Raw genomic sequence first — 13,632 nt, 5'->3', positions numbered from 1 at the left:
ACGTTAGGACAACCTTAGACCCATCTATCTTTCATTAATTTAAGACACAACCAAGAATATGAGAAATCAGCTATCAGTTGGAGACAAACCTATGATTGAAAAAATACATAATTCTTTTGTGTGCTTCCCTTTTCGCCGCTGCTCTTACAACTGATTTATAGGCTATAAGATGTGTTCTGCTATAAATATTGAAATTTTGTATATTTAAGCAAAGCATTCTGTCAATTTTGTGATGTCACACAACTTTTTAATTAGTCCAGCTGACAAAACCTGTTATGGCTACCCTAAGGTGTTGTAGGGCTTTATCTTTTTTTATAATTAGGTGGTGACTTATATACTATTTTAAGATTTACATTTTTAAAAAATGATAATATATTCCATGGTTGGGCAAAGTAGCATCATTTGGTGGACAATGCTTTATAAAATCACATGTTTTAAGATTTTTTTTATCTTGATAGATCCAAATTTCAAAGACCAGGGCAACCAACAAAATGATAATTCTCAACTTCCAATAAATGTGCTGCAACCTCAGATGAATGTAATGACACCAGTGAATACGCAACATCAACCAATGAATCTCTTCCCGTATCCAATGGCTGTTCCTGCTCCTATTATGAACATTCAGCACAATCCGTTTAGTCTTCCTCCACCGGTCCCCATGCATCTTCATTCAGGAGTGCCTCTTGTCCAAGTAGCAGCTTCAGCCAGTGTCTCTCAGGGACCGCCGCCACCTCCTCCACCACCACCACCGTCCCAGCAGATTAACTATGTTACTTCCCAGCCAGATGTAAAGCAGTTACAGGTATATCTTGCTGGAAGAAATGTAGCGTTGAAGCCTTGTTTTAAAAAGTAGGCATTAGGTAATCCTGCTTTAATTTCAAGATTATGCTTTGGACTGGAGATTGTGTTAAATCTCCAATGTGGAGGTCCACGTGAACTATATTGTCGAATCCTAGTATTACACCTGTGACTGTCTATCTCAGATGAGAAACTTTATATGGAAGTGATAACCTTCATTGTTAAATTCATGGACATAGTTCTACCATTCCTGGTGGCTTAATTCTGCTTTCCTTACAAAAAAAACAGTTGAATTTCCATAAATACTTAAAAAAGGTGATGATCAATTTGACATATGTTGTTGAAGGCTTTCATGGCTGGAATTCTGCCTGGGGAAATCCTTTGTTGGGAAGTGATTAGCTGGCCCTGGTTGTTTCTTATTTGGAAATCCCGTTTTTGAGTGTTGATTTTTCTTTACTGTTCTGATTTTAGAGTTTTCTAATACTGGTAGCCAGATTTTGTTCTCTTTCAACGTTTCCTCCTTTCTGCTGAAATTGTCCATGTGTTAGTGGATTTCAGTGGCTTCTCAGTGTAGTCTGACAAAGGATTCCCCCAGGCAGGAAGCAGCTAAGCTTTGAACCTGCAATACTATTTAATTCTAATCAAGGTGATCAATTGCAACATTCACACTTGCCTCAAACAGACAAGAGTTCTTTTTCCCACCCTGGGCATTCCACAGATATATAAAACCTACTTGTCTAGTCTCCAACAAACCTCAATCTCTGAGGATGCCATAGATGTGAGTGAAATGTCAGGAGAGAATGCTTCTGGAACATGGCCAACAGCCCAGAAAGCTCACAGCAATCCAATTTGACATGTTTTTCACAGGGACCACATAATGGACCTTATCACATTAACTATGGGATTCACCACGCATCGTGGCAAATCTGGTAGGGCCTGGGGGGGCATGGGGAACCCATTGCCCCACGCCCCACATCTCCTGGCTTACTTACCACATGCCATGGGGTGAAGCTTCCACCACTGGGCTTCCCATCATTCTTGATAATGCAACGTGGGAGGCCTCCCATGTTGTGGCATTGTACACAGGTTCTTTTTCACTTTTGCGATGGAGCCCTTCTGGAAGTAAATGTATGTAGTGTGATGGTAAATCGCGGGCTCTGTGGCAGAAGTGAAGAGGAACTGATGAGGTCGTATAATTAAATCTATCTGCTTGGTATGGGTTGTTATGCATAACTACAGCATTTATATTTAGAGTTCAGTTCCAGAAATGTCATTGGATTGAAACAAGCACAATAGCAACAGTGAAACTGTAAACCATGAAGAGTTTAAATATAAAAAAGAAAAAAGGACTGAATCTAGCATTGTTGTATGAATGCTCACAGATCTTAGAGTTCTCACCGAGTGGCAACAAGATTTAAAAAATCATGTGGTTTAATCTGTTGCTGTTCCCATTTTCTTTGCCCTGCATGCCTCTGAGGGACACTCTAATGCAGGGGTCCTCAAACTATGGCCCGGGGGCCAGATGTGGCCCTCTAAGTTCATTTACCCGGCCCTCACTCAGGGAAAACGTAAGTCTGTAATGACTTGAAAGCACACAACAACAATCCTATCTCATCAGCCAATAGCAGGCCCACACTTTCCATTGAAATACTAATAAATTTATATTTGTTAAAATTGTTCTTCATTTTAATTATTGTATTGGTTTTAAGCGGTTTTTGCACTACAAATAAGATATGTGCAGTGTGCATAGGAATTTATTCATTTTTTTTTCAAATTATAATCCGGCCCTCCAAGAGTTTGAGGGACTGTGACCTGGTCCTCTGTTTAAAAAGTTTGAGGACCCCTGCTCTAATGTAATGATTCTATATTGACTCTGTGGAAAGAGGCATTTGGGTCCAAGGAGACAGCAACTACAGAGCAGTCTGGTGCATTGCTTTTCAGTGCAGGTCCTGGAGGGAGACATTTGTCCAGGCCAGTCAGAAGCCCACTCCCAATGGCCCAGGTGTTTTCATTCCAGAGACCTCCCAGAGAAAAAGAGAGGTTTCAGGCTGGATGATTCTGTCGTCGCCCTTCGGTAGTCTATTATTCATACTGCCAATTTGCTGCCACTGTGTTAGCTGCTTGTGAAGTATGTGTTGGACCAGTTACAAGCCCCTTCTTTTCCTTCCATCTATCTCCTCAGTAATGATGTCTGCTTTGAACCAGGGCAGGGGTTTCAGTCACTGCTACTGAAGAAACGTGGCCCAGGTGGCTTCCCTTATCTCTTGTCTTTGCTTCACATCAAAGGAGAGCAGCACTGATGTCTTTTACAAGAGCTGCCTGAACATTTTTTAAAAACTAGGTTGGAGGAACTTCCTTCTGTTACAAGCTGGAAGGAAAAGTTATTGATCACGCCTTTCCAACAAAACTCGCACACCAAGTGGCTAACATTAATAAAATCCAGCTAGAATGTTAACTTAAAGATAGTTTGTTTGTTTTTAATGATATATGCTTGGGGTTTTTAGTTCTTTCTAAAAGAAGAGGTAGGATAGAAATGTAATACCTAGCTGTAATAATCATTTACTATGTTTACTTGTAGTGAAATAAAATGACACTCAGCCAGTTATTACCCTTTCAGCAATAAGCTCACTTAAATGTCAAAGGTTTTCTCAATTAAAAACATTGTGGCAGACAGTTCCAGCACCTAGGATTGACTGCAAAAAGATTGTCTTGTGGCCACACCAAACATAACTTGGATGGTGATAGAATGGAGAAGAGGCTTTCCCTCTTAAATTGTAAAATGCCTTGTATTTGAGAATGGATCCTTTTAAGTAGCTTAGTCCCTGCTCCCTTGTGCTCTGGTCTCTAGAGCAGCAGAAAGTCAGTTTTCCTCCTCAAAGGGGCACCTTGTAAGGTTGGGAGTGAAGGAAGGAGGAAAGATAGAAGGAAGGAACAATAGGATGGTGAGAGAGAGGAGGGCCTGAGAAAAGAGCCCAAGGGGCCACATCCAGCCCCTGGGCCTGGGTTTGCCCATACCTGCTACAGGTGATCATCCACTGATTTTAATTGTTCCTGTAAAGAGCCTGGTAATCAGTGAAACTCTTGGAACAAGGATGCCGCTTGCTCCTTGTAACTAAACCTGATCAGCGGCCTAGCTGCTCCATTCTGCATCAGCTAAGATTTCTGAATGCTTCACAAAGTCAGCCTTATGTACAGTGCATTACATTAGTTTATATGGGTCACCATGGCCATCTCGGACATATCTGTGCTATGTGACATTGGCTGTGCTAATGCATCTTTGGCCACTGACACGATTCGGATATCTGAATGCACCCAGGAGAATGCTCAACCATCATACCTTATTCTTTATGGGGAGATAATAATAATAATAATAACAACAACAACAACAACTTTATTTATGCCCTGCCAACATTTCCTGGGGGTGCTCAGAGTGGCTCACAAAGCACTCAAAGGTGCAAACACCTTACATGGGCTTGGTCCCCATGTAAGCCGCCCCAGATCCCTTCAGGGAGATGGTGGTGGGATAGAAGAATAAAAATTATTATTATTATTATTATTATTATTGTTAAACACGCAATATACAAGAAGTGCAAAGACAACAACACAAAGCAGCAACAAACAAGATAAACATCACCACACCCCCCCCCCATTAAAATAAATAATATGTAGCAATAGCTGCAGAATACAAAGCAAACTGCAATCAATACTCAGTCTTATAAAGTGCATGGTTAAAAATCCTTCCAGTACACCTTCATTGCTTTTTGAATAACTGGGATTACATCTTTCCTGGATGAAGCCTAAGTTTGTATTTCTTCATTCAAATACTTATATAAAACAGAAACAACTTTGCTGGGTTTTGATGTTGAGGAAAAAGAGAGAGTTGAATGTTAACTGTGTACTGGTGCCAATGAATTTCCACATTCTATCCTTTTTATTCCATAATTTCCATAATTAATTAGCATAAGTAACCAAATGTATGTGAAATCTCCCTTTTTAAAGGAGGAGTAGTATCACCATAAAATTGGTTCCAGCTCCCATCCCAGACAAATAGTCCAGATTAATACCATGATTAAAAATACTATAAACAGCCAAAATGTCCCATAGAACCTTTCATATAAAATGTCTTTTATAGCTTTGGCAGACTACTTATGTCTACGTTACCTGTGTTAATACTGCTGAGTCTGCCGTATTTATACAAGTGAATGGTCCCCTCCCTAGGTTTTAATTGTATTGTAGTTGGTTGGTTTTGAGCCACTTTGAGTATTTTGATTTGTATTTTGATCTGTTCAATTTTGTATTTTGATATGTTTTATATGATGTTTTTGATTAATTTATGTTTGTTTGTTAATCATTTATTATGTTTTGTACTGGCATTGAATGCTTGCCATTTTACTTTGGAAGCCGCCCTGAGTCCCTGTGGGGAGAGAGGGCGGGTTAAAAAAAGCTGCTATTATTATTATTGTTATTGTTGTTATTATTATTATCATCATTATTATTATTCTCTTTTTAGAGAGAATAAGTAGGATAATAATAACAACAACAAACAACAACAAAGATTATTGAAGTGAGGAAAGAGGAAAATAGGTCAAGGCCTGATGTATCGGATGGATTCACCGCTGTATTTAGTCCTTTTGAGAAAAACTTCTCATAGAAATACTGCTCACCAAGTCCCCTCTGCCAACCAACAGGATAGCCTTATACATTGCTAAGAATTCTATGACAAAGCTTCTGTCACCCTTTAACTGAAGTTTTTAGTTTACATACAGACGTCAATGCGTTTTTTGGATTTTGATCAGTTACTGAAAGCCGTCTTGCATATAACTGGCTACATACTAATTTTGGTACCTTTTTGACACAGGCTATTCCTAGTACTTCCCACGTTGCCAACAACATGAGTACGCCACTCTTGCCTGCCCCGGCAGCAACTCTGGGAAGTGTGGAAACAGTGCAGGGACCAAGTTCTGGTAATGCCACATCGTCAAGTAACACCAAAACTTCTAATGCTGCTATAAAATTGGCCGAAAGCAAAGTAAGTGTAACAGTGGAAGCCAGCGCAGATAGCTCGAAGAAAGACCAGGCAAGTTCAAAGCCAAGAGCGACATGCATACTTCTGCATGCTAAAATGGGAGAAATAATTACGTGTCCTAAGCGTAGAGGGAATGTTGGTGTCCATTGTCCTCCCTAAATATCCTCATTAAGTCTTCTAAGTGATCACAGAATTGGGAAGAAATTATTGTGTTGGCATGAGAAAATTTCTAATCTGTTATGAACAATTGATATAATTGTAGACATAGCTTGTAAGTGAATCTGAGAGCTTCTGGTCCATCTTCCCATCCATACCTGTGGTGGCGAAAGAAGGACCGAAAAGTACTGTAAACATTCCTGGTTCCTTGGAGGTGACTGTTTGACACAGGCAACCAGGTGACTTAACTTCAGGCCTGCTTTAAACAGCTTGCACTTCTCTCTGCAAGTTAAGTCTCTTATCTAATAATCCTCAACAAAATGTTGCATTAACATGAAATCTCGCCCCTCAGTAGTTTCATATTGCCTTGTTTATGCTGATAGTATGTTGCCTATCCCTTAATGACGTGCATCTTTTGTTTGTCTAGAAGTTACTAATTCAGGAAAAAGCTGCGCAGGAAGTGAAAATGGCTATTAAGCCTTTCTATCAAAATAAAGACATTACTAAAGAAGAATATAAAGAAATTGTAAGAAAAGCAGTAGATAAAGTAAGTAACATTCTGTTAATAACTATCTGTATTCTCTTGACCCCGCAGCCTGTTGAAAACAGAAACGAATATGATTCCAAGGGACAGCTTTGCAATTGTGTAGCATATTTTAAATAGTTTTTTCTGTTTAAAAGTATGAAAAATTCAACTGTTGCTATTTCAACTACTTAAAAGAATTCTTACCTAGTGTTAGGAGCATTTGTATGCACAGATTCAAGCAGATTTCCTCTTGTATCCTTATCCCTGTTCGGGCAGTAATCGCTTTTCATTCGCCATCATGCTGAAATTTTGGGCCTGGGGAATTCTGGGAATCATCCCCAAAAGTGGCTTTTTCTATCTCTGGCACCTGCTTCCATTGCATTAAAGATTTATCTTGCTGCCTGATGAGCATTAGTTAATGGGAATGACAGAGTAGTGCATTTCAGTGAATCTATGGTGCCATCAAATGTAGGGCGCTCACTGATTTGGAAGCTTCAACTTAAGGGGAAAAAATAATTGGAATAGTTTTTAGAATTTCCTTTGCATGCACAATACCATTAGGTTCTTGTGGGTTTTTTCGGACTATATATAATATAGCCCGAAAAAGTCCACAAGAACCTAGTGATTCCAGCCATGAAAGCCTTCAACAATACACAATACCATTGTTTTTGTTTCAGTGCAGCTTTCTAGTGCACTCTTTCTTGTGGTGTGAAGAGGGAGTGTAAGGAAACCTGGAAGTTATATTCCCTGCATGAGTCTTCTTTTTTTACTAAATCTGTTGGGGAGGCAGCAGAAACAGGAAGTGGGTCATAGTTCAGATGGTAAACAGTTGTCTGGCTGAGGCTAGGGCAAAATGTTGGGAGCTTGGCAGAGCTTGGCAGAGCTGTTGCTGCTGGTGCCCTTCCTTCTAGTCATGGACCTGGTATCTGTATCACTTGTTTGATTCGTGTTTTTGTTTTGTTCCATCCATTTGGATGGCACAGAACAGGAAGGCCCCTCCTGAAACGAAAATAAGCTCGATATGAAAGGCAGGAAGTGGGTACTAGCTCCAAGCCTGCTTTTCAGAGTTTTCAGAAGCACTTTATCAGATTTTTAAGATGGTCTGCACATTGCACTTACCCTAAAACCCTACATCCACCTGTCACACCCAGCACTTTTTAATCTGTACCCATTACATTTGGCCCGGCCCTAGTTTTATTGTGTTATGGTGTATTGTTTTTATTGTTTACTGCTATTGTTTTAATGTTTGATTTGCTTTAAGTTATGTGTTTTGTTATGCTGTTGTTTTATTGAGGCCTTGGCCTGTGTAAGCCGCATTGAGTCCTTCGGGAGATGCTAGCGGGGTACAAACAAAGTTAATAAATAAATAAATAATAAATTTTCGGGTCAATTGCTTTGCGCGTAGGCCCAAAGCCCCCAGTCCTGCCAGGGTGTACAGCCAAGCACCAAGTAAGGAGCACTGCTTGCTTGGCGCTCGGCTGCAGGCCCTGGCATTCCTGGGCGCTTTGGGCCTACTCTTTGAGTTGCGGAGCAAGACCACCAGCAGCAAACACAATGGGTCTTCAGCCCCAGCCAGGGAGCCCATCGACTCCCCAGATGAAGGTGAGGCAAACCCTGTTAAGAAGCACTCTGGGAAGGGAAGCCTGGGTGGGAAACCTACCCCTCAATAATGGGCTGAAAGAAAATGAATTTTTCGGCAACTGAAAACCAAAAAGAAATATCTGCCTTCCCGATTTCGGACTCAGTAGAAATGGATTAAGGGGTCCACTGAAAGCCAGAACACAAAACAAAATCAGGGTTTACCCTGAATGCACACAACTACCCAACTACCTCCTCCTCCTCCTCCTCCTCCTCCTCCTCCTCCTCCTCCTCCCTTGGAGGTAAGGCAATTTTAAAAAACAGCCAAAAATCCAGCAAATATAAGGTGCACCTTGTTTTTGAAGCCCCTTAAATAGGAAAAATGTGTGCCTTAGATTTGATGAGAAATGTCATTTGCTGTTTTCCCTAGGAGCCTTGAAAAGTGTGGTAAAACCTTTTTTTCCCATTATACTCCTAACAGTAGTCTTTCCTCAAGATCTGAGTGGGCACAGATTTTTGCATGTTTGAAACATAATCAAGTGGGCTAGCTGTTCTTTATCTACTAATATTTCTATGGTTTCCCTTTCCATTTCATTTAGGTTTGTCATAGCAAGAGTGGGGAAGTGAATTCTGCAAAAGTGGCAAATTTGGTAAAAGCTTATGTGGACAAATACAAACACTCACGGAAGAAAAATCCAGACGAGGCTGTTTCTATGGAAAGGAAATGAGCGTAGCCTGAACAATGCCATCGAGATGTCTGCAAAGTGCAATTTTGTCATGGACTTTAACCGAAAAATAGTGGTTGAAATCTGATTTTGATAAAATTATTTTTCAATATAGTATATAATGTTTTGTTATAAATAAAATATAGATTAATGCAACGTCTTGATCCTTTTGCAAAAGGATATGTAAAGAGAAACTAAAAGGAATAAAGGAGAGTGCCCCTCTTATCAGTAATATGCAGTTGTGTTGAATGCCACATGTACAGCATTTTGATTCAAACTGTAGTGTATAGACACAAATGTTTGTCAGAATACAGTGATTTGGACAGAGATAATGTACAGTATGTGTAAATCAGTCAGGGAAAAAAAATCATGGCAGATTTTTCTTTGGTCCTGTTGGCTCTCCTCTCCTCCCCTTCTCCTTTTCCTGTACTAGCAAAATTAGGTGTTTTCCTTTCAGTGTAGAGGCTCAACGTGTGTTTTGAACACACACTGTGCCTGAACAAAAGAACAACATCATTCTGCAAACATAAAATTTGTTACTTGGAATCGTAAGCATAGTTTTTCTATTGGAAAAACCAAATAAAGGCTATGCTGCTGCTGTTTTTTGTGGCTTTTGAGTTCTTGTTTTGACTTCTGAAACTCAGTTTAGTTCAAAAAAGCATGGTGCAGGCAACCAAAATTAGTGTGTTACTCTCTCAACCTTTGGAGTAATCCTGTGAGTCTGAAAACTGTCCTTGATTTTTTTCTGTTGGGGCATTAGCTCCCCGACCTCTGTCTGGTGTTGTTTAAATACAGTATGCTTTGTTTTTTATCTTGTGACAATTAAGCAAATTTCTCCCCTCAATATAAAGGAGAGAGTGTCAGCAATAGCTATTGTAATATTTACCTGTAATGTAGCATTCTAAGTTTTGGTCCGGTGTAAGCAGCTGTCCGTATTAGGCATGTAAAAGCAGGATTTTCTGTAACACAATGAAGGCAGCATAATAAATTGCTGAGCTCTCATTTCATTATGACAGAAAATTAGAATAATGCATGAGGCCATGTCTTATCCAAAATCTTATTATTGGGTTAATTGGAAGTATTATACAGTGAATAAACAGTGGCACTAGCGTGGTTGCTTCATAGCAAGGCATTAAGTATACTGGAGTTTTACTTGCAATGTCTCGGTTGGACTTGTACTGATTTTACCAGACCGTGAAGCTTCTTTTAGAGTAAAGAAAGAAAGGGGCCTTGGTTTATTTCCCTTTGAAACAAAGTGCTATTATAGTGCAATTAATCTCCTCAGTGTTTAATTGCGGCAACTAGGGTGTGTGTCATGCTTTTGTGCGCAGTTTAGCAAGATGTGAAGCAGATCAGACAAACAGTTCGGCCCTGCGTTCCTGGCAGCACTTCCTGGTGGCAGGATCCACGAGGGCCCAAAGCCAAGGATAAATCAACAAATACGGAATACGCAAATGACAAAAATGGTTAATTCACTTAATTGTTTTGCAGGCAGTAAATTGATTGGCTGTGTTTTTGCGTGTAACTAAAGATAATATTTATCTTCCAGAGTCTTAGTGTGGATGCTGATTTTCTATTCTTTTTTTTCTTTTTTTTACAATCAGATGTTTTAGACTTCTCTTTGGGAGAGTTTGTGTTAGACTAGTGGATATTCGAATGATCTCTCAACCCATTTTGGCACTTCTTAAAAAGAAACTAGAAAATTACATTTGCCAATTTTGTTGAATTGCACCATATGTATTTATATTGAGTACATTCTCTCCACTATTGAAGTCCAGTTTGTAGTGGAGGAGAGAGCTCTTTGCTATATAAGGGGGTTTTTTTGGGGGGGGGGGGCGTTTTGGTGCAGATGTACCTTTTGACGATCTTTACAGAATTCAGGATGTGTCCAATGCAAGGCCTGCAGCCCGAATCCAGCCCACTGTGTCATTTTATGTGGCCCGCAAGGCTTTCAATGCCAGGGCAACATAGTTACATTTATAGTCTTTTGAAAACAACCATAAGACTGATGTGGCCCTCGGTCAAAATGAGTGCTAACCCATCTCCTTTTTCCACCTCTGTCCAATCTCACACATGTTTTTCACTGCAAATAATGGCCATGTCTGTATCCCAAACACACATCATGGATAATGTACGTCTGCACCAAGTTGTAACAATTTGTGCTGAAAATGAAAAGTAGAGTACTCGGATAGGAGAGGATGCTTTCTGCACTGAACCATAGATGAGTCTTCATCATAGTGCTTCCCTGAGTAATCCTATGGCATGAAGGATTTACATCTTCCTTCTGTGTTTTTAGAAAATGTGTTGCAATGCTCCTTAAGTCTAGAAGTGAATTTTATAGTTAATCTTCATTGTCTTCCCAGTGCTAATGAAAGCTTGGTTTTCATGACTACTTCAGACTCAATGTACAGTGCAGTGGTTCTCAACCTGTAGGTCCCCAGATGTTTTGGCCTTCAACTCCCAGAAATCCTAACAGCTGGTAAACTGGCTGAGGTTTCTGGGAGTTGTAGACCAAAACACCTGGAGACCTGCAGGTTAAGAACCACTGGTATAGCAGCCTTAAAACAGTGAGTTTTTGAAGTACATTACCTCGGCATCCTGATCACACCAGGTTCACTCAGGTCCTGTTGGTAGGCACTGGACGTACGGGTCTGTGCTGTTTGGTGTTAGGGTGAAATCATTGTGGGATTAGAAATTGCAAGCTTAACCCTGATTAAAATGTTGTGAGACTTGAGGTTGGTTGCTTATTGGTGAACCTCTAGTAGAATGGCAGTCTTCCTTGCTGAGCACACTTTTGAAAAGTATGCACAGCCTGTCTTTCTGGAGAAAAAAAAATCAAGGCTTCCTTTTTAGACAAGAGATGTTGCATTCTGTATTCCTGTGGCAATTCATTTAAAACTGGGTGATCTCGTGGTGTCGTCATTTCCCAACAGTTTCAGTAATGCAGAAGTAAACCCACCTGATCTAATTCTCTGTGAGAAAATGTCATTAATTGAGGAGATCTATCAATTGTATTTGGGGGTGAAATGTTGGTGCACTGAGCACTCTTTCCAGTCTTTCAGTGTGCATGTGGCTTAATATGTCATAATTTTAAAAATACAAAAAAATATATAATAATCAGGAGAACAGTGGCTAATCTAACTCCAGGCTGTAGTGTCTGTAGCGTAAGGCTGGAATAAAGTCTACTGAAACAATATTCTAAAGAGTTTTATGTAGTTCAGAATATTTTCTAATAAATTTTTTTGACTAAGCTGGAGGGAGTCTGTCTCTTTTTAACTTGTACTGAGTCAAAAAAGTACAAACACTTTTCTTTTTCTTTCTTTTTTTGGTCTGTTGGTCCTGTTTGCCAGTTGGTGGTCCATCCACCACCATGCACCATTCTTTGCTTCTAGAAGAATTCAGAAGGATGGCTTTTCAGAAACATCTTGTGTGTTTTTGCAGATTGAATAGCATGTTTTCCTCCATTGTCCTGTTTTGTAACCCACACCAGAGGTCTTCACATTCTTTGTAAGATACACTTATAATATTATTCTTCCAGTACCTTATAAATGTGACAGAAGGTAGAGGAAAAGCCTCTTACCCAACAAACATAACAACATATTTTGAAAATGAAATTATTTGTGGAGTTTGTTTCCAAACGGTACCAAATCACTACCCCCAAAATTGAAAAATGTTGTATAATAATAATCATCATCATCTTTATTTATACCCCGCCACCTTCTCCTCAAAGGAACTCAGGGTGCTTCATAAGTGCCACGTATAAACAACAATGCATAAGTATATACACAGTGACATAAATATAAAAATGACAACACACATAAAATCCCAACTAATAAAATTGTAAGAACTATAAAAATAAAAAAATTGTAACATTTCCTAAAATACAGTAGAACTTGCGAATAACGCTGGCTATCTGCAGTAACAAATCAAAGTGCAGAATGACGCAATCAGTGGATCATCAAGCTGACCATAGATTACATAGGGTCAAAGGTCCGCCTGAAGAACCATGTTTTTAAACTCACCCAAAAGGCTTGAAGAGTAGGGGCTAATCTAATATCATTAGGGAGGGTATTCCAGAGCTGGGGAGCCACTACCAAGAAGGCACTCCCTTTTGTCCCCACCCACCTTACTGGAGACAGTGGTGGGACCAAGAGATGGGCCTCCCCAGCAGATTTCAATGCCTGCCCCGGTTCATAGAAGATGTGGTCTTGAAGATAGATTGGACCCGAAGCATATAGGGCTTAATGGGTAATCACCTGCACTTTGAATTGGACACAGAAACTTGTCAGAAGCCAGTGGAGCTGCTTTAAAAGAGGGGTGGTTTGCTCCCTAAAGCTCGCCCTGGTTAATTTGGCTGCTAACCTTTACACTAACTTCAGTTTCCTACTTGTCTTCAAAGGCAGTCCCACGTAGAGTGCATTACAGTAGTCCATTCTGGATGTAACTAAGGCATGGACCACCGTGGCCAAGTCAGACTTCTCAAGATACGGTCACAGCTGGCGCACAAGTTTTAACGGGCACCTCCCAGCCACCGCCAACACCTGAGCTTCAAGTGTCAGCGCTGAGTCCAGGAGAACCCCCGGATTGTGGACTTGCGTCCTCAAGGGGAGTGTAACCCCATCAAGCACGGGATGCCACCCTATACCCCGATCAGCCTCGCGACTGACCAGGAGGACCTCTATCCAACCTGTCACAGCTGCCGGGCATTGGTATAGGATCCGGGGAGCTTCCTTGGAATTTGGTGGAAAAGAGTTGTAGACTTGTGTATCATCTGCGTATAGGTGGCAGCACATTGTTTGCTAGGATTAGAACATTGTGTACAG

General features: G+C 40.3%; 1 protein-coding gene across 3 annotated transcripts in view; it reads left to right on the top strand.

Moving 5' to 3' along the window:
• Positions 1–12,060, top strand: part of SCAF11 (SR-related CTD associated factor 11) — a 40,508-nt gene extending 28,448 nt beyond the window's left edge. For 2 of the 3 annotated variants that reach the window (XM_067469086.1, XM_060777555.2), the window contains 4 exons: positions 459–802; positions 5,657–5,875; positions 6,408–6,527; positions 8,684–12,060. In XM_067469086.1, coding sequence (XP_067325187.1) covers positions 459–802; positions 5,657–5,875; positions 6,408–6,527; positions 8,684–8,812 — 812 coding nt within the window. In that variant the 3' untranslated portion in view covers positions 8,813–12,060. The remainder of the gene's footprint in view (positions 1–458; positions 803–5,656; positions 5,876–6,407; positions 6,528–8,683) is intronic. The other variant, XM_060777556.2, reaches the window with a different exon arrangement.
• The last annotated feature ends 1,572 nt before the right edge of the window (positions 12,061–13,632 follow it).

The sequence above is a fragment of the Anolis sagrei genome, chromosome 5 (assembly GCF_037176765.1).
Source record: "Anolis sagrei isolate rAnoSag1 chromosome 5, rAnoSag1.mat, whole genome shotgun sequence".
NCBI classification, from domain to species: Eukaryota; Metazoa; Chordata; class Lepidosauria; order Squamata; family Dactyloidae; genus Anolis; species Anolis sagrei.
Note: the sequence above shows the minus strand (reverse complement) of the source record. Positions and strands in the feature narration are given on the sequence as shown.